The sequence below is a fragment of the Eptatretus burgeri genome, chromosome 7 (assembly GCF_056783735.1).
Source record: "Eptatretus burgeri isolate ZD-2024b chromosome 7, Ebu_testis_v1, whole genome shotgun sequence".
Taxonomy (NCBI): Eukaryota; Metazoa; Chordata; class Myxini; order Myxiniformes; family Myxinidae; genus Eptatretus; species Eptatretus burgeri.
In genome coordinates this window covers 43,562,692-43,589,382 of record NC_140967.1, presented here as the reverse complement: position 1 = coordinate 43,589,382, position 26,691 = coordinate 43,562,692, and the positions used below count along the sequence as shown (strand labels likewise).

The 26,691-nt window shown below is 45.4% G+C and overlaps 1 protein-coding gene across 6 annotated transcripts in view; it reads right to left on the bottom strand.

Annotated features, from left to right (window-relative positions):
• DPY19L3 (dpy-19 like C-mannosyltransferase 3) overlaps positions 1-26,691 on the bottom strand; it is an 86,704-nt gene that overhangs the window by 47,996 nt on the left and 12,017 nt on the right. For all 6 annotated transcript variants that reach the window (XM_085888238.1, XM_085888237.1, XM_085888235.1 and 3 more), the window contains exons 3-5: positions 10,791-10,957; positions 5,731-5,821; positions 1,375-1,496 (exon numbers count right to left, since the gene is read on the bottom strand). In XM_085888238.1, coding sequence (XP_085744364.1) covers positions 1,375-1,496; positions 5,731-5,821; positions 10,791-10,957 — 380 coding nt within the window. The remainder of the gene's footprint in view (positions 1-1,374; positions 1,497-5,730; positions 5,822-10,790; positions 10,958-26,691) is intronic.

Below are 26,691 nucleotides of genomic sequence, written 5' to 3'. Positions count from 1 at the left end.
GTTTTTACTGGCTGTTCTTCACCGACTACACCCCTATAATGTATAATAACCCACCGCACCCCTCCACAACCATCCCCTCGCATTTTTATTACTCTGCTTCCTCATTTATATATCCTCGGAGAAAAACAAACATTCACAAAAGCCTCCCCCCCCTTTACAAACTGCTCGTACTTGCTCGACAATTCTACATCCGAAAGTAACCAGAAATCTCTCGCACCCTGGCATTCCTTCTACACAAGTTAAAATTCAACTACAACATTATAAGCTGTCCCCCATTTTAGTTTACTCCACTTATAGAATAAATACCTCACCAATACCAACATTTTTATTTTATTTTAATAATTCCACTTATTGTGGTGGCATGATTTCATGCTTTCAACTGGCTATGATCAGCGGTTCATCGCCACTGCTACTGAGCATGGGAGCACCAATGATGCAATGCACCTATTACCAGTTTACTGGTACTCATTTCACCAAGCTCAGAAGGATGACAGGCTGAGTCAACCCCACCTGGTGTTAATTCAGTGGCTGACAGGACTGGAACTCAGGACCCTAAGATCCCAAGCCAGTCACCCGAAGCACCAAGCCAACACCAGGTTTCTACCAAGCTTGGCTCGCAATATATCCATGTTCTTATCACCAACCAAACTAATAATCACTACCAACATTAAATAGTCAAATATAACAAACAATTGGTTCCATATCGAATCATCGACTTATTAGTATCAACATCACACCGTACCAATACACCACCTAACAGATGCAAGTAACAAATATGGCAACAGAACTTCGGCTGTATTAAAATTGGTATTCGACTTGTAGTTGATAACCGTGAAAGCAGTGACTAAACGGCCTCAAAGCCCCAGGATGTGCAAGAAAAATAAACGCTGAAGCATGTAATGAAAAATTGTAGACAGACACTTTAAACAAACAGCTTGCCCCACCGATGGCACCTAAGCCTTTGTTGCTACCTGAAACGGTGAAAGGTAATATTAAATGATCCCTGACCCCATTCCTCAGTGGGTGTAGGGAAGTGTTTTAGGCCCCACAAAAAATACACCAGGCAATGCCAGGTACTCCTGCTAGTCTTCAATAAATTTTCATCTTCTGCAAAGGTGCCGAGCTTTCTGCCTGTGGTATCCAAGGCAAACCCGCTCGCTGGTTTCCTCCATACACACAATTAGCGTGCAACTCCCAAAGGCATCTTTTCATTAATTTATTTTCCTTTCATCTTTTGTGGAGGCTAGAGTTCCCCATAACAGTGTCCTGGACACAGTCTTGTTCCACATACACATCAATAACCTCGTCTGTGTGACTGTGGTGAACACGTGTTGGTGTGCCGTGGAATGCACATTTCAGCTGTGCAAGCCTCACCTGCACCGGCAAGACTCGGAAGAGACCTGCCATGATGACTTCCTGGTAGATGTTCATTCGTTTAAGGACGTTGATGGTTCTCATTGACTCTGTGTTGTTGTCATACACAAGGTCTAGGACACCTGTAACATGGGGAGGATATTTACTTTTCTCCTGTGTTCCATTTACATAACGGTTCATATTCCTGGGAATAACAAGGAAATTAGATGCAGGAGGAGGCCATTCGGCCCATCATGCCTGCACCACACCGACAACAGATCAATATATTTGTCAAGCTGACAATTTAACTTCATTAGGGGAATTGTGAGAGGAAAGGGGATGAGAAAAGTGTGGCAGGTTCAGGGGTATCACAAGGGTGTTAAAAATAAAAATTAATGTATTTTTTTTTCTTGTACTTCATTTGTATATATATTGTTGCGAATTCGCGCCCGCCGACGTGCGATCGGCCGCTCGACTCGAATGGCGGCCGCCTCGCCCACCGGAACGGACAATTCCGTCGTGACCCTCTCGGAACAACGCCGGGAGCCAGTCACGGGTGGGGGTTTAACCCCACCACGACCATGCCAATTGCCCACCCGCGCAGGATAGGGTCGCTCGCCAAATTCGATCTACCTAAGTACCTGCGCAGATGTTCGACCGGGCGATCGTACCTCGCCGCAGGCCGACTCCGGACACGAACCGCTTAAGCAGTCCGTTCCGTGCTATCGGGATAACCGAGCGGTGTTATTGTCGGCTTCGACGGTTCCGATTAATTATCGGGCGCTTTTAGCCCACTACGAACCCTTTACGTGAAGCAGGATGGAGAGTCAAGAAAGAAAAGACTAAGTGAAACGGGAAAACAGTTTACACAATGCACATTTATTACGCGACACACAGAAAGCACACATATACAGCCAGTCAGAATGCACCTATATCAGGTAAACAAAAGAAACAACGACGCAGAGTTACAACCGAATACGCGTACACACGGCAACACTTACACAGTTCTACTTTACAAGACACGGTGCCACAAGATCCATTCAAAAAAAACCCCGAAAAGAAATGGCGACTTCCCTTTGGGCCGTCGAGTCCCTCTCCTACGTCCGTCGACGTGGTCGCGCCTGGCCGCGACTCCGTGCCCCTGGCGTGTAGGCGAGTCCTCTCCGGCGTGCCTCACACTGGCACGTGTTGGCCGCTCGACGCCACGGATGGGGTTTCCGGCACTATTCCAGCGCGGATAGAAGGGTGGGGGGGAAACGTTGTTGCTCGAGGTCACGGTGTGGGGAATGGCAGACGCTCCGTCCCGCCAGTGGGGTCTCGGGACCGCCCCACAGAAGACCAGGCCAGCGGCCACCACGAAGAGAAGAGGACGAGCGAGCCGGAAGACAGGAAGAGGACCAAGAGAGCCAGATCACCAACCAAAAGCGCTCCGCCCGTGTCCGACTTTAATAGCCCGGGGCTCCGCCCTTCACTCCACCCCCGTGTTCGGCCCCACCTCCCTTCGAGCTTCTTGGAGAAGCTTCTCGAAGGGGGCGTGCCCTCACGCTTTCCCTCCACCCTGCTCCGTCCGGGGGCCGAGGGAGTCAGTTTTTTGGCTTGGAGCCAGAGCATTATTACCCCAAAAAGAGGCCCCCACCTTTTCTCACCTTTGACCTGCATCGCTTTTCCGCCACTCCAAAGCACGGGGAAGTCAAACGGGAAAAATCCACGCGCCATCGTTGTGCCTTCTTCTTTCCCTCCTTGCGTTCTCGACGGTTTCCAACGCGGAAACCGTCGTAGTGTGAAAATTGGAGGATGGCGTTCGTCAGCAGGGGTATTGGCGAAGATGGTGGTGGTTGTTGTGAGGGTGGCGGTTGAGACATGGTTGGTTCAAAATAAAGATAGAACAGAAAAACGGCTATCTCAAAGCGTCGCAGCCCGAATGAATCACATAATTTCCCTCTAAACAACGGGTTTGGACTAACTACACATATACTTACAGAGATATCTCACCTAAGGGACCTGAATGGTGGTTTGCGAATTTCGTCAACCACAACAATATATATATATATATATATATATATATATATATATATATATATATATATATATATATATATATATATATATATATATATCTTCTTCTTCTTTCGGCTGCTCCCGTTCGGGGTCGCCACAGCGGATCATCCGTATGATCCGCATCGTGATTTGGCACATGTTTTACGCCGGATGCCCTTCCTGACGTAACCCTGGTCGCCTCTTACGACACAGGGATAATATATATATATATATATATATATATATATATATATATATATATATATATATATATATATATATATATATATATATATACATACATATATTTTTTTAGGGTGAAAAATATACAACACTGACCGGCGACCACACATCATCCCTTGACAAGACTCGCTCACAGACCACACTCAGCACAAATGTACACAATCACCCATCCCCATATCCCGATAGCACACATCACACATACTCAAGTTACCGACAATCCTGAAAATATCCCCATATCCCTCTATCTCCATTGCTTCGAGGTACCTATCCAATTCCAATTTAAACTTATCTACTGTTTCTGCTGCCACGACCTTTCCAGGGAGACCATTCCATGCATCAACTACTCTCTGAATAAAAGTCCCCTGCCTTACTACCATCTTAACTCTCCTCTGAGCCTGGTGAGCCCTAGCCTGTTCCTGTGATCCTTTTACCACCCTGTACAAGGGTGATCCTATCACAAGGGGAGCGGCTTGGGATCCAAGGGTCCTGAGTTCAAGCCCCGTTGGCCACTGAATTAATACACACCAGGGGGTTGACTCAGCCTGTCATCCTTCTGAGGTCGGCAAATTGAGTACCAGCTTGCTGGGATATTTGAGCCATTCGAGGTCAGAAAATCATCTATGGCAGCGGGAGATGAGGCACGAATTAGCGACTGCTAATATACTTGCAGAACGGTATGAAGTGCACTCCGCCTTTGGGGGGAGACCAGTTCAAGCGAACACCGTGATCTACAATAGCACTGGCAACCACTGTAAATAATTTCTGCCATCGAGAGGCAAAATGCCCGAGTACGCTCGATCAGATGAACTCTCCTCTTCTTTACTCATTTTATCTGTACCTTTCATTATCTTAAACATCTCCATCATAGCTCCTCGTAACCGCCTCTTTTCTCGTGTATAAAGCCCTGGCTCCTTCAGCCGCTCCTCATAGCTGAGTCTCGCAAGACGTGGAATCGAGTCGCCCTGCGCTGAACCCCCTCTATGGCAGCTATGTCCTTCCTCAGATGTGGTGACCAAAACTGCACACAATATTCTAGATGACACCTCGCCAAGTTCTTGTACAATGTCAAAAGTACCTCCTTTGATTTCTAATTGATTCCCCTGTGAATAAAACCTAACCCCCCACCCATTTGCCTTACCTGTTCTAGGCACTGCATCATATGCAAAATCACTTTAATGCATCCTGATCATCCTGGCACTGTCCTGTCTCTGTTGTTAGATGTAATGTTACCAATTATTACGAATGCCACCAAATAGATTTTTAAAAAAACACAAAACAACTTGTTTGATGCTTTAAAAGAAAAAAGAAAATAAAAAGGAAGAGTTTATATCAATATGCTTTCAGGTTATTTTATCGGCGAATATATTAATGTCAAATCCAAAAGAAACTGAGGTTCTCAGCCAATAAGGATACATGCATTTCTTAGAGCTAGACAGATTTTATGAAATCCCTCTTAGTCTTTGCCTTCAAGCATGTTTCCCTAATCCATCTCAAGTTGGCAAAGAGCATATATGTCAACCTCCACCCTTGTACCTGCTTTCCCCCCGCTGCATGTTTGTTTCACTTTCCTTTCCAGCAGTGTTTCTGCACTTGCTTCTTCAGTAACCCTGTTCTTCTCCAATGGCCCAAGTGTACTTACCTATTTGCCACTTTTCACCCCGTCTCGAACTCGATTCCCTACAATGTCCATTCTCAGATTTTCCTGTGGGCCCATTTTGATTTTTAATCAAAACTCCAAACATAAGGAGTTTATCCTCGACTGTAAACTCCAAATCTCGGTAAACCCATCCTGCCACATTTTTTGTGCTCTTCCATCATCCTTTCACATTTTAACTTTCAAATGTTATTTAAAAAGCCACTTTTGGATGAACTTTTTCTGGATTAATTATCCCCCCCCCCCTATTTTAAAACCTATTGACTAATGACACATGTATTCCCTAACATGTCCCTGATGAGGAACTTCAAAGTATCTTGGCTCTTTGTAAAGTAGCAAATTGTGATATTTGAAGGTATTCACAAAAGGTAGTGTTGAGGTTTAATAGACAAAAAATAATCAACTACAAGAAGACTATAAGAAGTTGAAAAAAAAGTTTTTACCTTGACTGAAAGATGGAGCTTGGAGCAACTGCTTGTAATAAGAATAGTATAAACCACATTCGGTACGGAAGGAAATCTCCCTTTCCACCTCCTGGTGGAATACAAAACACCATACAGTAACATAAATCAACGCTAGTCTTCAAAATGCAATTTAACATTTGTGATCACAATAATGTGGTTGCATTATTGTGGGGTGCTACACATCAACCGTATGAAATACAAATTGTGAATGTGCTTTCATAAATATAAGGAATTCCAATTTTGGAGGACAGGTTATTTTTGAGACATCATGCTCTGTATCATTTTTGGCCCCATCTCTCAATGGTGAATAATCACTTTTAAAAAATCATCGTATTCGGATCCGGATTCCCATCTTCACCAAAATCGAATCACCTTGTCCTTGTCACACACCCAACCTGTCCACCAGGTTTCCTCTGAATCCATCCATAACTTTTTGAGAGATCATGTTATAAATCGTTTTTGGCTCGATCTCTCGATGGTTAAGAATCACTTAAAAATTCTCGTACCGAGATCCGGATCTTCACCAAAATCAAATCAATTTGCCATTGTCACACACCCAACATGTCCACCAAATGTTGTCCGAGTCCATGCACAACTTTTTGAGATATCCTGCTCACAGACAAAGAAACAGACCGACAAACTGCCAGATAGGGGTGAAAACATAACCTCCGTCCGTCCATCTTAGGTGAGTGATGTAGGTAGAAATAGATTTTGAAAAAGAAAACCTAAAAATCCATTGAGCTATTGCAGAGAGATGAACTCTCTATTATATATGGCCAGTTCACCAGACTCGGTTGCATAACAGAGCGTCGACTCTGAGTCTGGGAGGTTGGTAGTTCGAACTCAGGCTCAGTCATACCAAAGACTTTAAAAGTACATGCCGCTTCCTTGCTTGACACTCAGAATTTAAAAGGATAGAGCATGGAAAACAATGCTGATAAGGCAATGGCAAACCACCCAGTATAACCCTTGCCAAGAAACTGCTTCGGCAGCACCAACACTCTGTAAAGGGTATGGTACATCATATCAATTAGTGAGTTCATGAAGCACTACGATGAGCAAACAGGAAATGCAGGTCACATTGTACGAAGTAAAGATTTTTGGACAATGCCATGGCAGTATGTCACACTAAGCAAGCCCTTTTTGGGGTGTGGGGAGTAATGTAGTAGATGGTAGAAAAATCGTGCAAATTATGATACAAGCATCAAATTTGGCATTTCTGTTCTGCAGGGCTTTCTGATCAAATATGCCCAATTGGCCATTTGAAAATCCAAGATGGCGGCCATTTTTCAAGATGGCCGCCAAGTTAGCCTCCCGAAGTTGACTTTTTGCCTTAGAAGTATTTGTAGTTGTCTGATTTGCATGATCTAAGTGTGGATTCCTATGTTTTCAAGCCTGCTGGAGTGGATTTTCCTGTTTTTAAAGCATCCAGACACACACTTTTTCTGATTTTTCACATTTGTTTACTATTTTCATACGTTTGCATGACTTAACATGTATGTAGTAGTAGCTACTTATGCATGGGGTGTAGTGTTAGAAGTAGTACCTTTGTTTCAGCAGTCAGCCACATCCCTTGGATGGACTATTGGCACTGGTCCTCATCACTGGCCCAACTCTCATCTATGGCTCCAAGAAGTTGCTAGTGCACGGCATCGGCCACACCCTGGTAAACCGCGTTGGCTCGCCGGCTAAACTAGATGAGGGTAGCACACAGAAGGTCTCTGCGTGTGATGGAGTTCATCTAGCTCCAAATTTTCGAAGTGCACGAAGTTGATGAAACAGATGTGCTGATTGAATCCAGGCCACTTACCAGTCCTTTAATCAACATTTCCAGTTCATCGCCAAGTAAGAATTTCTTGAAGGAGTGATTGTCAGGCACCAGCAAGGCACATTGGTGACATCACTGCTGTGAAACTCAGCATGGGGTTCAGTGTCAGCTAAGTAGGAATTGTATGTTGGCATCATTGTTGGCATCAAACTGCAACAACTTACTAGTGTCCCAAATGTTGCCTAATCAACCCTGGATCAGTTAGGCAGCCGAACCTGAATCGATAGGACGTGCCAGCTTGGGAGAGCCGAGCCAAGGATAACGGGGTTTTAATTATCTGGATGGTGTGCAGATCGCATGGGACTTATGACACTGGATGAACGATCGGACAAGATGTAGGGCAGATGCATAAACCAAGTTGTATCCCATACAGGAAAGTGTCCATTACACATGTACAGGGTGGTAAAAGGATAAACCCTCGACCCTGAACGTCATACTGGCCATTGACGCGAGTTCTACTGGTAAATCATGGAACACTGTCTGGACCAAGTGTTGCCTATGGCAGGAGGACAAGAAAGAAGATCTAAAGTCTCCCGAGGCCAATCCTGCCAAAAGAGGAGATGATGGGTTTATGAACTTGGCAAGGAATATTCCTCTGCTTCACTCACTCAATGCACTACCAATCAAGCTAGACCCTGCAAGACTTGACGAAGGTGGTGGGACAGAGGAAACCTTGAGACAAAACAAGGCACGATATCATGAGAGTTGCAGGCTTCTATTTTACAACACAACGTCATACAGAGCTGGAAAAAGATCAATCCCTGCAGGTGCTAGTGATGAGGGCAGTAGAAGTAAGATCCCACGAATGGTCCAAGAAGCTAAAACACAAGAATGTTTCCTTTGCGAAACCCAAGGGGGTGAGCTTAGAGAAGCAATGACAAAATGTGAAAAAACACTCAGTGATAGAAAACTCCTTGCCAAACTGAGTGTAGGAGATGTCGTAGCACAAGAACTGAAATATCACCCTGCCTGCTTGGTGGCACTGTATAACCGAGAACAAGACTACCTGAAGGCGCAGGAGCAAGAGAAAGCACAGGAGCACTGGAAGGAAGCATATCCAATTGCTTTCTCCGAACTGGTCACCTACATAAGTGAGATGAAAACTGCCAGTGATAGTCAAGTCTGAAGTCCGAGGCAAGGTCGAAAAGGGGGCAAGGAATCAGAAGAGTGACAGGAACCAGTAAGACCCCAATTAACTGGAGAAGCTTTCTTCGAGATGACAGCAACAAGACTGAGCTGTTTCACTTCCTCGTGGAAAAGATGTGTGAAGCACAGACGACAAGCACAGTCATTGTCACAAAAGGAGAAGATGCCATTAGCAACACAAGGAACTCACTGGATGCTGTGTCTCCATGTTGTCATGAAGAAGCTGACATTCGAATATTTGTACATGCCAGGGATGCAATGACGGATGGTAGCAAGTCCATTATCATTAAGGCTAATGACATGGACGTACTAGTCATAGCAATATCTGTACTGCCCTCCTTACAGGAACTAGGTCTTGAGAACATGTGGATTGCCTTTGGCCAAGGAGCCAAGGCACGATGGATTCCAGTCCATGAGGTAGTTTCTGCAATAGGGCCCGAGAAAGCTAGAGGGATCCCATACTTCCATGCGTTCACTGGATGTGACATTGTGTCTGCCTTCCACGGTAAAGGGAAGAAAACTGCATGGCAGACTTGGAACGTCTTTGATGATGTTTCTGAAACATTCACCAATCTCAGCCAGCATCCAACATAGATTCGTGATCTTGACCTGCAGAGGCTGGAGAGATTCGTTGTCCTCATGTATGACAGATCAAGCGCAGCCACTGGTGTGGACGGAGCAAGACTGGATCTCTTTGCCCACAAGTAGAGGCCGTACAACTCAATTCCGCCAACACAGGCAGCCCTCAGAGAACATGCAAAGCGTACGGCCTATCAGGCTGGGATCATCTGGGGCCCGGCAACCATCTCCAGTCCAGACACGAGCAGTCCCGCTGAATGGAGATGTATAGAGAAATGAGAGACTTGGCAGATATGTTTGACAACACTTCCCCCTATTGCAGCCAGCTGTCAGGAACTGACTAAGTGTTCCTGTAAGAAAGGTTGCAACCGGAGATGCAAGAGCTTTCAGTCAGGGCTCCCCTGCACAGCACTCTGCAGCTGCAAATGTGGACAGTAGCAGCTGGAGGAACATTCGCATGGTATGCATAACTTTGAACATTTATGAGCCAGGGCCTGGTTGCAGAAAGGCCTTAGCTTCATATGCCAATCATTAAAGTGGTCCAAAATCAGAAAAAAGTGTGTGTCAGGGGGCTTTAAAAACAGGAAAATCCACTCCAGCAGGCTTGAAAACATAGGGATCCACACCTAGATCATGCAAATCGGACAACTACAAATACTTCTAAGCAAAAAGTCAACTTCGGGAGGCAAACTTGGTGGCCATCTTGAAAAATGGCTGCCATCTTGGATTTTCAAATGGCCAATCAGGCAGATTTGATTCGAATCCCCTGGAGAACAAATGTGCCAAATTTGATGATTGTATCATTTGCATGATTCCTCTCAAAAATTGCTGTTATCTGCCCCCACTAGAAGGATGAGGTGGGTGGAATAGGGGAGGAGGTGGGGAGAGGAATTAAATGCAATTTGAGCATTTCATTGTATTTCTAGGTTGCCAGTCTTTTTTATCAGTACCATAAATGTCTACCATGTTTCAGGTTTTGTACTCAATGCCAAATTAGGTGTGGACTCCTGAAAACTCCGTTGGGTGGGTAACTTATTTTGGGTCAAATTTTTTTTTTTTCCGTCACAAAACTTCCCTGAAGTTCTCCGAATCCACCATAGTTGGATTTATTGAAATCTGTTAATCCGTTCTCAAGTTATACCATGACAAAGACAGACAGACAGACAGACAGACACGGCTCCTTTAAAAATATAGATGAATAACCACGTATCGTATCGGTGCATGTGTGTACGTGAAGCAAGTTTACATGCTGCATGTACGCGTGTACATGCATGCCGCGTTACTGATTGTGTATTGTTGTATCCGCTAGAGGACAATTGTTGACGGACGGACGCAGGCAAGTGTGCAGGCATACCAAAAACGAGCTACTTTTATATTATAGATTAACCTTTAACCTGATAATACAAAGTAAATAATTCATCATTCCATCTTCTATTTATGGAAACTAACGCATGAGGGTCAGGGTTCTTGAGCACCAGGATCTTACCTGGATGTTTGAGAACCAGAGCTCATTCTCATGTAGTGTGCCAAGGTATATGACATGGACAACACCGGCTAGTAGACCCAGAATGACACCAATCATCACCAAGACATTTCCAAGGCATGATGCACTCGTGGCTATGGTTTTGACCTCAGAACGAATCTCACCCTCACCTGTAAACCAAGAAAAATCAAGACAGCCGAAGTGACCTCAACTGGCTCCTACACTCTCAAGTAATACTTCGCTTAGCACTCAGGATGCATTCGAGGAAAAGAGGGTGTGAATGAAAAATTCACTAAAAGGGGTCATTATACTGTTACGGCTGTGGAAATTCACATTGCACCATAAAGGGCCCTCAGGTGAGATATCTCCAGAGGTACATGTGTAGTTAGCCCAAACCCGTTGTATAGAGGGAATTTATGTGGTTCATCCGGGCTGCGACGCTTTGAGTTAGCAATTTTTTCTTTTCTGTCATTATTTTGAACCAACCACGTCTCAACTGCCATCACACAACAACCACCTTAACCGCCACGCCAGCCATCGTCACCAACTACAACCACACTCCAACCCGCAGACAACAACCACAATGCCAACCCTCACCACAGAAGACCCTCCACCACCTTCGCCTTTACCTTCACAAATTCATCCCACATCATCGCTTCTGCGGGCATTCCCGCACCACCTGTGCACACTGAACGTCGGGCTGTCTCGGGCCCGTTCGGCGATTGGTGCCGAACGCACCGAGCCGCGAGCGCGAATGGCGGCCTTTCCGAGGGGAAAATTCGGATCATAAACGCTTCACGCCCATTTCTCCTCCGTCCAATTGGCGAGCGCGGGGCGGCTTGGCCCCGCCTTCAAGCGTGTGTATGTGAAGTCCGTATATGCAAATTTTAGGATCAGGAGAGGTTCACGCCCATTTTTGCCCGACCAATGGCTGACCGGGGGGGGGGCGGCGTGGCCCCGCCTCCAATCGCGTTCTGATCCTAAAATTTGCATATTGGCTGCTCCTGTCGCCTATAAAAAGGCGAGCGCAAGGCGAATTGAAGAGTTGGGTTTTGGAGTTGCTTGGAGAGTGTCGTCGACAGGTTGCTCTTGGGGGACAAGGAGCGTTGCGTTGGCGGAGTTGAGTGCGCGTGGTGGAACTGCAAGCAAGGGAGCTCAGGTCCGAGGCAGGAAGGACGGCAGTCGGCGACGAGGTTGCGGTGTGGGGGATCGCTCGTCTCGTCGTGGGACCCAAGCCAGCCAGCCACTCCCCTCCCCCAGGGCATCAAAAATTCCCCCTTTCCCCCGCGCTGAGATAGTGCAAAAAGGGGGCCCCATTCCCACCCCACCCCAAACGTGGTGCCAACGAAACCCGCCAAGGGGCACGGAGTCGGGGCACAGCGGCGTGGCCACATTTACGGCTTGCCCACCAACGCGTCACGAGGACGCGGGTAAGACCTCCCTAGTCTCGCGGACCTAGCCGCTCATCTAGGTCCCACGCACATTTGGCCTATGGGCCTGTCTGCCTCCTCGACTGTGAGGGTGGCTTCTTTCCTTTGCTTTTGTTGTGTGCTGCGATTTGTGTGCTGCGATTTGCGAAAAGCAAATCGCAACGTGCTGCGATTTGCTTTTGTGTAAATGTGTGTTGGCGCCGTCTGTAAAGTAAAACTGTATAAGTGTTGCCGTGTGTGCACGTAGTCGGTTTTAACTCTTACATTTGCTTTATGTGCATTTTGATTGTGTATGGCTGTATATGCATGCTTTCCGCGTGCCGGGAAATAAAATGCTTGCTTGTTGAACTGTGCCCGTTTCGCTTTGTCTTTTCTCCGTTGACCCTCCATCTTGCATCACGGAAGGGATTCGTAGTGGGTGCAACATCCCGGTAATTAATCTGAACCGTCCAGGTCGACGATAACACCGCTCGGTTATGCCGATAGTACGGAACGGGCCGCCCAAGCGGCTCATGTCCGGAGTCGACCTGCGGCGAGGTACGATCGCCCGGTTTACCATTCGCGTGGGTACTTAGGTAGGTCGAGTTTGGCGAACAACCCTATCCTACGCGGGTGGCCGATTGGCACGATTGTGGTGAGGTCGAAAGGCCCACCCGTGACTAGCTTCCGGCGTTGGTCCGAGAGGATCACGACAGAATTGTCCGTCCGGTGGGCAACGTGCTGCGATTCGAGTTACGCGGCCGTTCGCATGCCGGCGGGCGCGAATTCGCAACAATACCTTTGTTTTTATCGAGACATGTTTATTTCTTATCCCGACAGCATTATTTCTTACGCACGAGCTGTGTATGAGGGCTTCATTGGGTATCGGTAATATCGCTAATAATAAGAATACAGAATTTTTATTTATTTTATAAATAAAAATAATATTTTTATTATAATAATCACAGAAAGGACATATTATATTGTTGCGAATTCGCGCCCGCCGGCGTGCGATCGGCCACGTAACTCGAATCGCGACCGCGTCACCCACCGGACAGACAATTCAGTCGTGACACACCTGGGACTACCGCCAGAAACCAGTCACGGGTGGGGGTTTAACCCCACCACCACCCAGTCCGCAGTCCACCCGCGCGAGATAGGGTAAATCGCCGAAAGTCGATATACCTATGGTACTCGCACGGGTAATCTGCCGAGGGATGGGACCACGCCACAGACCAACTCCGGACACTAACCACTTAAGCGGTTCGTTCCGTATTACAGGGATAACTGAGCGGAGTTATCGACGGCCTTGACGGTTCCGATTAATTACCGGGATGTTGAAACCCACTACGAATCCCTTACGTGATGCAGGATGGAGAGTCAATTAAAAGAATGAGACGAAGCAAAGCAGGAACAATTGAACAAGCACATTCATTCCGCACCATACGGCAGCACGGAAGGCATGTATAATACAGTAATACACAAAAAGCAATACACAGGAATACAATGAAACCATAGAAACACACGTATGCAGTGGTAAAGAAACAAAAGCAATGCACGAATGCAGATCTACTACCCAATAGGACTTACACACGGCAACACTTACACAGTTTTACTTCACAGACTGGCACCACCCACAGAATTTTACACAAAAACCCCAAAAGAAAAGAAGTCGTGACTTCCATGGGCGCGTCGTCCAGCCTTGACGACCGCAGCCTCGAGTCCCTCCGGCGTGGTGCACCGAGCTCGTGCCGCACGTAGCTCGCGTCGTCCGCCCGACAGCTCGGACGGGTTTTTGGGGGAACTGGACCAGGTTTCGCCGCTATCTCGGTGTGGACGGGGTGGGGAATGGCAGGCGCTCCGTCCAGGGACTGCACCGACTGGCTTGAGAAGCCCCGTGCTCAACCGAACCACGAACAGAACGGACGATGCACACACAGTACGATCCTTGCTCCGACAGTCTCGAGCCTCTCCTAGTTTCGAGCTTCTCCCGGTTTCGAGCTTCCTCCTCGTTTCGAGCTGCCTTCTCAGTTTCGAGCTTCTCCCAGGGCGATCCGATGAACACACCAAGAGCAAGGACTCTCCACCCCTCGACAACCGACCGAACAAGAGCCCAACTCGAACCGGGACAAGGGAAAAACCAACAACCAACAGGACTCTTCACGCCCATCCTTTTGTAGGGTGGGGCTCCGCCCTTCGCCCAGCCCCATCTCTGGCTCCACCTCCCTTCTGGAAGCTTCCCAAAAAGGGGCGTGCCCTCTCGTTCCCCCCTCCCCACGCCGTGCCGGGGACGAGGAAAGTCAGTTTTGGCTCGGGGCCAGGGAATTATTCCCCCAAAATCAGGCCCCCATCTTTTTTCACCTTTGACCTCTGGCTCAAATCACACCTCCCCCATGCCAAAGCACGGGCGTTTTGGGCGGGAGATATTCAAGCTGCCACTCCGCTCCTTGCGGAGATCGTGACCGCACGGTGCTCGTTGAATGGCGAGTCGCGAAGATGTGGTAGTGTAGTTGTGGAAGGTGGCGTCGTGGTGTGAATGGCGTGATTGTTGGCGTCGTGTAGTGAATAGCGTGATCGTTGAGATTTTGTTGTGGCGATGTACGTTGTTGTTCTTGCACAAACTTAACGACAGCAAAAGAAAAACGACGAACTGGAGAATCGCAGCCCGAATGGATCACATATATTCCCTCCACACAACGGGTTTGGGCTAACTACACATGGACTTACCGATATATCTCACCTGAGGACCCTTTATGGTGTAATGCGAATTTCCACAGCCGTAACAATATTATCAAAAACAAAATATGTATGTACACACATCAATAAAAAAAGATATTGCCATCATATCAACCCTGACGTATGCCTCGCTTCTTGGGAGATGAAAGTGCGTGATGGCATACACATCCAAAAATGAAAGATAAGCACTTATCTCCACTGTGGAAGAAATAATTATATGAATGTACTCTAAATTGTAATTGTGCTGGTGTTATATAAATTTAATTTCGATGCTCTGAATCGAATTGGATGTCAGTTATGCTTCCCTTTAGCCAAGAGTCTTTTGCCCTAAATGTTGATAAAAAAAGAATGTCTTGCTATGGAACAATGTGACCTGGGCTGATAACAGCAAACTTTTGCCGTAATTACATCATGTGCTTCTCACCGAGAAGACACGTATTGCAGTTAGTGTTAACAGCCCCCTCCACTCTCCCATGAAAGTACATAAATGCCTGGAAATGTAATCTTGTTTTAGTGCAAGCACGTGTGATGTATAGCATCTCAGTGGCTTGTGCTCCTTGGTACTGACCAAGTACCAAGTTAAAATAAAACTCTCTGATGTGATGTACTTTCACATTGTGGAAAAATGAATTAATCGGTGTCTTTGATTTGAATCGGTTAGACGGTTAACCAAAAGTAAGGAAATAAAATAGAACCCAATTAAGGTTCCACAAAAAATGGGGGCTCTCAAGTTCATTGTGTGAGGGTGAGAATAAACTGGTCGGTGCTGACATCTGAGTCTTTGAACTCACAAGCAAAGAATAGAATTGTTCTCTCAAGGAGTGCTCTTGTTGTGGTTTTGACAGTCAATTTGCTCTGCGTGTCTTTCATTTTGAGTAACGAGATTAACCGAGTCGGCTAAACGTTAAAACCCTGCAAGTTAAATAAGACCATCACAACAACTGAAGAATTCTACAATGATCACAACGAGGTTAAGGAAATAATTCCTCAGCAGTTGGTGCCATGGCTCGGATGTGCTGAACCCCTGGAGGCAGTCCCTGGAGGTCCGGAACGGCAGGTGCTTGAGCGAAGGTAAGCAGAGAGCGTTCCTCGATGGTGGGCCTGTCTTTGTGGGTAACGCATTTCGAACAGAAAGTACATGTCAGATAACTTTATTGATAGAAAGAAGAGGATCCTGCGGAGAGAGTCTGTTTTAAAGTAAACGATAAGTACTATTGTTGATTTAGAAAAGTGCTGGAGGAGAAGAGGAGTAATTAGGTTCCTTTTGGTGATAAAGTTCGGAGTGCAGATGGCACAGTGTAAGAAGAGGCTCGACGAGGAGCCAGGAGTAATTAAATGGGCATGACGAAGCGACATGCAACAGACCACGCAGAGGACATGCGTGAGATATATGTTTGACGGGTATGGACCTGATTCTGTGAGAGACAGAGACAGACAGACGTGCAAGCAATATTTCCGACACAGGTAAATGGGCGAGGTAAATGAGCCAGGAGAATGGCTTGGTGGGAAATAGATAAGTGTTCTGAATATTCGTCGAGTTACCTGTTTGTATTTCTGGTTTGTTGTATTGTATTGTGTGGAGGTGTTACGGATTTGTAAATGCAATGATTTGCACGAAACGTTTTGTAGGGTGCAGGAGGTGATTGACCGTCTGGGAGCGTGGCTGGTGATTTGCATTGAGATGCATGTGTTGCTGAGTGAGTGGAGAAATGAAACTTGTGCGAGTCTAATACATTTCACTGCAATGAAACGTGGACTTGGCTTTGAAAGCTTGTGGGAATGCATGTGTGGACGGAGTGTTTTGAGTGCGGGGCGGATGTCGTTTGTGTGTTAGTTTTTGCTGGATTGAGAGGTGTGTGTGCGTGTGTGAACTCGATAGGGAATTGGAATCACGCGTGGTGGTCAGGAGGGGAGTCTATGCAAGCCTGACTTGCTAAGCTGTTGAATTATGTAAAGATTGTTTGGGGATGGCTGAATATCATGGTGTTTTGACTGAAAAATAATATTCAATAATCGTGTGAATTACTGTGGGGATCTGAGATTTTTTGCTTCGATCGACGTTACGGGTTCATTTTAAAGTCAATTTAAATTCTGTTTTCATTTTTGGTGGTCGTTAAGCATGCTTAATACTTGATTGTCGAAAATCTGGAAAAAAAACTGATATTTTATGGGGTTTTTGCCGGTCACGTGATGCCGCGGGGTTTAGCAGGCACGACAAAAGCCCGATAATTGTCCCGTGGTGGACTGCTTATCGTGAGGGTCTACGAGATGAATAACATATTAGAAGGTTTGAGGACGTCCTTCACAGGTTTCTGTAACAATTCCGATGAAAAATGAACATTTTAAGGTTATGTAAAAATATTTGTCACGTGATCGCACACGATCACAGGCGAGTCTATGAGACACAATGCTCATGAGTGTGCGTGTTGACGTAATCGCGCATCGGCTCAGCACCCTTTCAAACTTGAGTGCAATTAAATCTGACCTTTTCATTGCATTAATCTGCGTTTAACGGTAAATTGTTTGGTAATCATTCCTTTCCCCTCGTCATATTGCAAATTCTCATCCAAACTTAAAATGAAATGAATCCGAAATATACTTTTAATGAGGCAAATGTATCATGTGTTTGATAGCAATGTGTGTCGGGGAAAATTATGCGTTCTGTGTAAGCCATGGCAGTGTAATGCCGAGCTGTAGTTTTTGCCTGTATTAGCGTTTTTCTCCCACCGGATGTTCCCTCCGGATGTGGAGAGAACTTCCTGTTTCTTGTTGCTTGGTGTTTGTGGCGTGAGGGGTCGCGAGCTACACTGTACGGGCCAACCCTCTCCACTGAATCTGTTTAAAGTGGGGTCCATTTGGGAAAGCAAGTGTTGAAGTTTTATTTAAAAGCCATAGGGATTTTGGATAAATTGAAATAACAATTGTGAATGTGGGATATATTCGGAAGGTGAAGTCCAAAGGGAGGTGAGCTCTCACTGGCATTGTGAGGATTTGTAATTACTCAACCCGGCAGGTTTGAGTGCTGTTAGGTTAGCTGTTAGGACGTGTCAGAAATGTTTCGAAGATTTAATTGGATAGACGCTGAAGATTTTATTTTTGATTTATTGATTTTAAAAGAAAATATTTTATTGTGACTGTTTAAAATAATAATAAAAGACCATAAAGCTGTTTAAGCAAGATTTGACAAATGATTTGACAATTTTTTGTACAACTGTTTAAACTGTATTTATTTGTTTTGATAAAGGAAATTAATTCATATTGAGAAGGTCAGAGGATATGATTAGATGGTTTGGGAAAGTGAGTTGGATATTGCAGCATGTTGCTGTTTTGGGGTGAGAGAGAAGTGGATAGATAGACAATGTCAGACATTTAAATGTTGATGGAAATTCTGAAGTGATGATAGAGATTGGTTAAACATTATTTTCCGAGATATTTCATTGGTAAAAAAGAAAATAAATGGAGGCTCATCAAGTTAATTAAACAACGTTAGCATTTTGGTATTGTTTAGACTGTTTGGATATATTTTGTAACAATGTTAACAAAGTTCTTGTTTCAAAATGGACACTCTGCAGCCAAGGTGTGATCTGCAGCTCGGCAACTCGATGTCAGGATGGCCGAGCGGAGTGGAGCTCCCATCCTGGGGGGTTTGCACACTGTTTTGTTTTTTGACCTGTAATGGTAGTGATGGGGATAATCTTATGGTCAAAAAGACCAACAAGTGATACTCATGATAATGTTTGCATGCACTGGGTTTGTTGTCTCATGCATAAACATGGGGAACAGTAAGCAATTAATGGGGGTTGTGCGGTAACTGTGTTAGTTACTTTCAGACTAAGCTCAAAAAAAATAACTCATTGAGAACGAACCATCATGTTTCTCTTGGTTAAAATTGATATGAACTTTTGTTTTGAGATTACAAATTTGTTTAGCAGATGTGAATGTTAAAATGGTAACTGGGCAAAATCTAATTGCTTTGGATTCGGTACTTGAAAGAAGTAGCTTACTTTCATATTTTTGTATCGATGATGGAATATTTTTGGTGAAAAATTATTGATTGCAAATTGGAACCCTGATAGATTGTTGCCCTTTCTACATGGAAATAGCAAATGAGATGAATGTTTTGAGTATACAGTACATACAAATGAGATTTCTGTATATTTTAGCATGTTGTTTTGGGGAAAAAAATAACAAGGAAAGGGATAAAATATTGATATGACATATAATGCAAGTTGAATGCTTCTGTAAGAACCTTTGTCAGTCTTGTGGAAATACATGAGCCCATGATATTTAATCAATGCTTAACCTTGATTTTGTTTGTTTCGGAGTATTGAGCACAGTTGAACCATGCATGTATGATTTCGTCTTGTGAAGCTTTGGAAAGAACTTCCACCAAAAGATTGGACGATGGGGATTTGGGTGATTGGGCATTCAACACGTGATCATGAAACTACCACCTTCTAGAGGAGATAAGATGAGCAATGTGAAAAAAAAAGAAAAGAAAAACCCACTGAGGAGAAGGTTGAGCAAAGTCTTAACGTCGGCATTGTGTGGTGCCTGCCTGGAGGAATGTCCTCAGCCACACTCTCGATTGCTGCTCTGCAAATACATCGTGAACTTGCTGTGGTTGCTTCAATGCACGACGAAGGCCTGGAGGTCCACATGGCGAGTCCTCTGCAACATGTGTTCAATGGTGCGGGTGGGGGCTTGTGCTGCCACCGCGACTGCATCCAACTGCACAGCTCGCTTGGTGAATCAAACCTGATTGCACAAACTGCTGCTGTGACCGAGGCCCCAGGATCTGTTGGGGTTGGATCTCTGTTCACCTCTCGAGTTCTTTTCATCTCCTTCAACCCAGTGACGGGCCCAAGCTTGTACCTGCCAAGATATACCTTCTCTTCAGCTCAAGGAGTGCTTCGACTGTGTTTCCCTTTGGGTGCTCTATCTACACCCTGACCTGTTTATCTTCTGGCTTCGGGGAGCATGTCTTTTCAATGTGTGACACATGCTGATGAACAGGCCATATATTAAATGGAAACACACTCACTCACTTTCAGATTATGAGACTGAGCACTCGCTGCCATTGTTGATTGAATTTGTGTAATGAATATCTTTTCTCCTTCAGGAATGGGATATGGTAATCATGTGTAATATAATTATTCAAATTTTCCTTATAAGGAAAAAATGGGGGAATTGTGGAAGAAATAATTATATTAATGTACTCTAAATTGTAATTGTGCTGGTGTTTTATAAATTTAATTTCTATGCTATGAGTCGAATTGGATATCAGTTCTGCTTCCCTTTAGCCAAGAGTCTTTTGCCATAAATGTTGATAAAAAAAAGAATGTCTTGCTATGGAACAATGTGACCTGAGCTGATAACAGCAAACATTTGCCGTAATTACATCATGTGCTTCTCACCGAGAAGACACGTATTGCAGTTAGAGTTAACAGCCCCCTCCACTCTCCCATGAAAGTATATAAATGCCTGGAAATGTAATCTTGTTTTAGTGCAAGCACGTGTGATGTATAGCATCTCAGTGGCTTGTGCTCCTTGGTATGACCAAGTACCAAGTTAAAATAAAACTCTCTGATATGATGTACTTTCACGTTGTGGAAAAATGAATTAATCGGTGTCTTTGATTTGAGTCGGTTAAACGGTTAACCAAAAGTAAGAAAATAAAATAGAACCCAATTAAAGTTCCACAACAAATGGGGGCTCTCAAGTTCATTGTGAGGGGGTGAGAATAAACTGGTTGCTGCTGACATATGAGTCTTTGAACTCACAAGCAAAGAATAGAATTGTTCTCTCAAGGAGTGCTCTTGTTGTGGTTTTGCGTGCTCTGCGTGTCTTTCACTTTGAGTAACGAGATTAACCGAGTCGGCTAAACGTTAAAACCCTGCAAGTTAAATAAGACCATCACAACAACTGAAGAATTCTACAACGATCACAACGAGGTTAAGGAAATAATTCCTCATCACCACTAATAAAAGGCAATGTGTGTGTACGTGTCAGTGTGAGTGTGTCTCCGCCATAACTCCAAAACTATAAAACCGAGCAGCCTGAAACTTTGCAAGCATACCAAGAAAACCCCAAGGAAGTGTACAAGTGAAAATTGGGTGTTTGGCCTAATTAAAACACCCCTTTTGAAGATAATTAACAGCCTTATCTATTACATCCTTCATCAGGCACCATTCTCGGCCACCTCGCTCTCTGGGGTCTTAAGGCGTTTCCTGGGTAACCTGGCTGGGGTCTGAAGCTGCCTCTCTTTTTTTGGCCAACTCAACCATGCTTTGACTTGGAACAGGCCACAACGATAAAGTTTTTTTCTTTTTTTCCACTTTCCTCACTCCTTTTATTGAACACCTGTTCAGCCTAGCTATGAATAGCTGTATACATCACTTTTGTAAGTGTAATAGTTTTCAAATTAGGAGCTTGGAGCTATTTCATGCATTATATGATGCAATTTCCCATGATCTACTCTCACAGACTAATAAAAGTATATCTACTCTCACAGGCCACACAGCTAACACTGCATGTGAAAAGGCTGAATGCCTAAACTCCCATGTTTGCTTCTAAATCTTGTGTCCCAAACACATTGCTTTCTGTACCCACCTTACCCAGTCACACCCAGCTGTCCCTGGACTCCTGACAAGGTGGAGGGCTTGCTGTCAAACCTTGACTCAGATTCTGCAACCGGTCCAGACGGCATCAGCCCACGTGTCCTAAAAACCTGCTCTGCTGCTCTTGCTTACCCTCCCACTGTTCTGTTCACCCTCTCGTTTGCTCAAGGTCATCTACCATCTGCTTGGAAATCAGCAAACATTACTGCCCTGCATAAAAAAGGTGCAAAAACAGATCCCTGCAGCTACAGACTAATCAGCGCTTCTCCCAATCATCAGCAAGGTTATGGAATCCATCATCGCTTCAGACATTAAATCCTTCCTCTTCTCCAATGGCTTGATTTCCGATTATCAATTTGGTTTCAGACCAGGTCACTCTACCCTGGATATGCTGCTTCTGCTCTCCCAACAATGGATGGAGATCCTCAGTGCCAGGCATGAAATCAGCCATCTCCCGAGACATACCACATGCTTTCGATGCAGTCTGGCACCCTGCCCTGCTCACTAAACTCTCTTACTATGGTATCCAATGACATTTGCAGTCATGGCTCACAGACTTCCTCTCCTGTCACAGCCAATATGTGGCCCTTAATGGAGTTCCTTCATCCCCTCTTCCTGTCCAGGCTGGAGTTCCTCAAGGCAATGTTCTGGGCCCAGTTTTTTTTTTGGTTTTCATCAATGATCTCTCTGACTCTGGAAAATCCTCTTTATCTCTTTGCTGATGACTCCACCCTCTGCCGTACCATCTGTCACCCCTCAGATTGGCAAGCAACAGCCTCTTCACTCTCTTCAGATCTGGATAAAATCACAAGCTGGTCCAACACGTGAAGCATGTCTTTCAATCCTGACAAATCTCACACTCTCACCATGTCTCTCTGAAAGGACCATCTGGAACCCCCCCCCCCATCTACTTTCTCAACAATCCTCTTGAGGAAGTCCTTTCATTCAAGCTTCTGGGTCTCACTATCTGCCATGATCTTTCCTAGGAAAGCCACATTTCCAAGCTGACCTCCAAAGCCAGTCGCTGACAGGGCATCGTCCAGAGTGCAAAGTCCTTCCTTGGCACACCTGAGCTCCTGACAACGTACAAAGCTTTCATCCACAGCCTGGTGGAGTACTGCTCTCCCCTCTGGGCTGATGCACTTGCCTCTCACCTTTCTAGGCTTCACGCTGCGGAAACCAATGCTTTTAGGATCAGTAGTATTTCCTGCGATGAGGCTAAGTCTTTGGGTCTCTCACTTTCTCACCACAGGCAATTTGGTGGTCTGTCTTCTACTGCCTCCTCTCTGACCTCGCTCCCCCCCCCGCTCTGTCTGCGATATGTCCCTCCCCCCACACCCCATATTTCCACAGGGCACTCAAGGTCCACCAACAACCCGTTCTGGTAAAACTACCAAAATCAAGAATCACTGCTCACCTTCACTCTTTAATTCCTCTTTTTCCAGCCTTTAGAATAAACTCACACACTCTCTTCAATCCTACTCTTCCCTCCAGGTCTTCAAAACAGCTGTTCACCACCATCTTCTGTCTTCCTCCATCCAAAGCCACAATCTTTTTGACCCCCGTTAATCTATCCCAAACCCACCTCCTTCAAATTCCCTGCTTTCCTTCCTGAAAGTCCCTGTAGTGTCCATCTTGTTTACCCTCTGTACCCCACTCCATCCCTCTCCCTTCCAGACCTCCTCATGTCTCTGCTTGTTCCCCACCATTTTGGCCTTCCCTCTCCCACCCCTCTTGTTGTACTTTCTGTGTGTTAGCTCTCATACGAGCCTCGACATTGTAGCGGGAAAAAAAAGTATATCAAAATATTATTTCGGTTTTGAAGATCGGATATCGTCCGGATAAAAGTGTTGAAATCTAGAGTGAAATCTGATAATTTCAAGAAATAACAACTCTTATAACTAAGCCGATATACCTATTTACTTTAAGAAAGCAAGTATATGGTCCCTCCTTCTCCATATATACACAACAAAATGTGAAATTTACAAAGCATTAAACATATCTTTTTCTACTGTTTGTAGAATTATATTAAGTGAACAAAAGATTTAAGAATGTGCCAAAATTAACCAGCTTCAATGAGCTGGTTCTGTTGAGTGTAAAGGAAATAACTTGATTCAGTGCAATGAAAATAATTAACCAGCGGGATCAACACGGAGGCAGCCACACCTGGTTTCTCTGGAGGGAATCTCTGGATTGAGGAAGGCAAAAAAATTAAATTAAAGATCGAATTAAAAGAAAGAACGAATGATTAACATAACGGGGGGGATTATGGTGGGTGAAGCAACGGATGTGGTTGAGGAGTGCAGCAACTTTGAAAAATTTCCACTCAATTTTATTTTTTATTTTTTTGTCAGGAATGCATTTCCCCTTTAATGCATCTGAAAAATCAATGGGATTTTGAATTTCCATTTAAACGATGTTTTCCAGGAACACATCATGACATAAATACATGGAAATGCCTATATAGGTGTGTGTGTGTGTGTGTGTGTGTGTGTGTGTGTGTGTGTGTGTGTGTGTGTGTGTGTGTGTGTGTGTGTGTGTGTGTGTGTGTGTGTGTGTGTATGTATGTATGTGTATTATAACCTTTGACTCCCCCACCCCACCCCCTTCCTCGCTCTCTCTCTTATTTGCTCACTCCCACCCTCCTCCTCGCACCCCTTTCTCCCACAGTGTTTTACGACATGTGGCGAGGAATCGCTCTCCCCCCCCCCCATTCTTCCTTGCTCTGGAGCCCTTCCTCCCCCACCCCCCCTTTCCTAGCTCTCCCTCCTTGCTCCCCACCCTCTCCCAGAGTGTAAAGCAGCATTTGGTGGTGGAGTCGCTCCCCCCACATCCCCTTACTCACTCTTCACCTCCCTTCTGAGCGCCCCAATTCCTCACGCTCCTCTCTCCTTCTCTCCCTCTTTCTTTCTTTCTCTCCTTCATGTCTCTTTCTTTCTCTCCCTCCTGTTGGATTCGCTATATATGCTAGATATCCCTTATTGTCGGGTTTTGTGTGTGTGTGTGTGTGTGTGTGTGTGTGTGTGTGTGTGTGTGTGTGTGTGTGTGTGTGTGTGTGTGTGTGTGTGTGTGTGTGTGTGTGTGTGTGTGTGTGTGTGTGTGTGTGTGTGTGTGTCTGCAAAGCGAGGCTCCACAGCACGAACCAGAGAACCGATTTCGATGAAACTTTGCCAACAGGTGGAATATATACTGGGAATGTGCGCGTTTAAATTTCGTTGCCTAGCAACCAGCCGTTGCTGTGCAGCGGCCGAAAAACCGCGTACAGTATTTTCAATACTTGTCCTTCAGTTTTGAATGTAGAGAAACGAGACTTCGGAATTAAACACTTCGAGATACAGTCATCCCCCGTTTATCGCGGGGGTTACGTTCCAAACCCCCCCGCGAAAAGTGAAAATCCGCGATGAATGGACGCCTCCCCCAAAAATGTCTGTTTTTTTTTTATAAACACGATTGGGTTTTATTTATATCGAGTGATTATTAAACGCTGGGTGGTGTATAAACACGGTTGGGTTTGATTTATATCTAGTGAATATTAAACGCTGGGCAGTGTATAAACACGATTGGGTTTTATTTATAGAGTGATTATTAAACGCTGGGTGGTGTATAAACACGATCGGGTTTGATTTATATCGAGTGAATATAAACCTTCCTCTGGCGTTTCGGTTCCTTGCCAGAAGCCTTAGAAGGTGCAAGGCGTTTGGGTGGCATTGTGGGGCTTGGAGAAAAAACGTAGAAAATATTCGAAGTTCACAAGTGAAACTTTGTCTCGTGCGTTGTGTGTAAATAAGAACAGAGTTCAATTTGTTCGACCACTTTATTAGCGTGGAACGACAATAATCAAACAAGTATTGAACAGGTTGAAACACCCACAACATCCCTGGCTCCGGCTCAGGCTGCGCATGCGCACTGGCACAGGGGACCGTCGATATGTAGAAGTACCGTAAAGTACAATGTTCTCTAGTGTGACTGGTCGAGCGCCACGCGTTATAGTTTATTGCTTAAATAATTTATATTTTATATATTATTACCGCGATATACCGGGGGAATCTGCAGAATGTACTGTACTGGGTTGGGAGATGCTTAGCAGGCAGACACGATGTACTGTACTGGGTTGGGAGATGCTTAGCAGGCAGACACGAAGCGGAGGAACAGTCGAGCCGGGCTGTGTTGCACGAGTGCGAGCCAGGGCGTACTGTGCCCGCGGCTCTCCTTTATTCCGTACGCGGTACACTCACGAGCCGGCCGACTCCAGTATTACTACGACACCTCAGACGGCGTGCACACCTCATATCCCTCGCCGAACCCCACGGCCACTCCTCCACCATCACGCCCATCATGCATCATCATCATGCCCCTCCCCGTGGGCCTGACTACACCACACTCCTCCCTCCTAAAAGTATGATTATTAAATGATCAGTATTATAAGAAGCATGCAGAACACGAAGGATTTCGTATAATAATCATGGAAATAAAATGAAAATAACAAAGTATAATAGCACATCACATCATATAATGCGTGGAAGCGAGCTACTGGAGAAGCACAGCAGCACGACTCAGCAAACCCGCCCCCAGGCAGACCTGAAACAGATAAACCTTTCGAGGCCGGACCCCCGCTGTCTGGAACCCGCGGCGCCACCGCCAGACCCAACCGACCTTGGTGGGGGCGCTGAACAGCACCCTTTGCCGGAAGCAACAAATACTCCCCAACCTTCATGCACCATAATCAGTTAAGATTCCACCGCATGGCCAAAACGGCCTTGAGCGCACCCAGAGAGCCACGCCCCAGGCGCCAGGCACGTCTGACCTCGCTGAAAGCAGAGGTGGGGTAACGCCGACCAGCGCACGAGTCCCGGCCCCGAGTCGATCTCCGAGACCCACACGGCAGTTAGACAGTAGTAATTCCATTTAAACCCCACTTCAACCATAAGCTCGTTATAAATCAATAGGAATAACATTCGAAGCATCGTAAATTCATTTTTCCGTACAGCGCGCTTTTTTGATAAAATCCCAGCACATGACAAAGCAATTACCTGCGGCCTGGAGCAACTGGAGGCTAACAAACCTTCTTTATTCGCCCCCACATCACATTGACCATAATCCAACTCCCATTGACTGATCTCCGCCACATCCACTTTTACA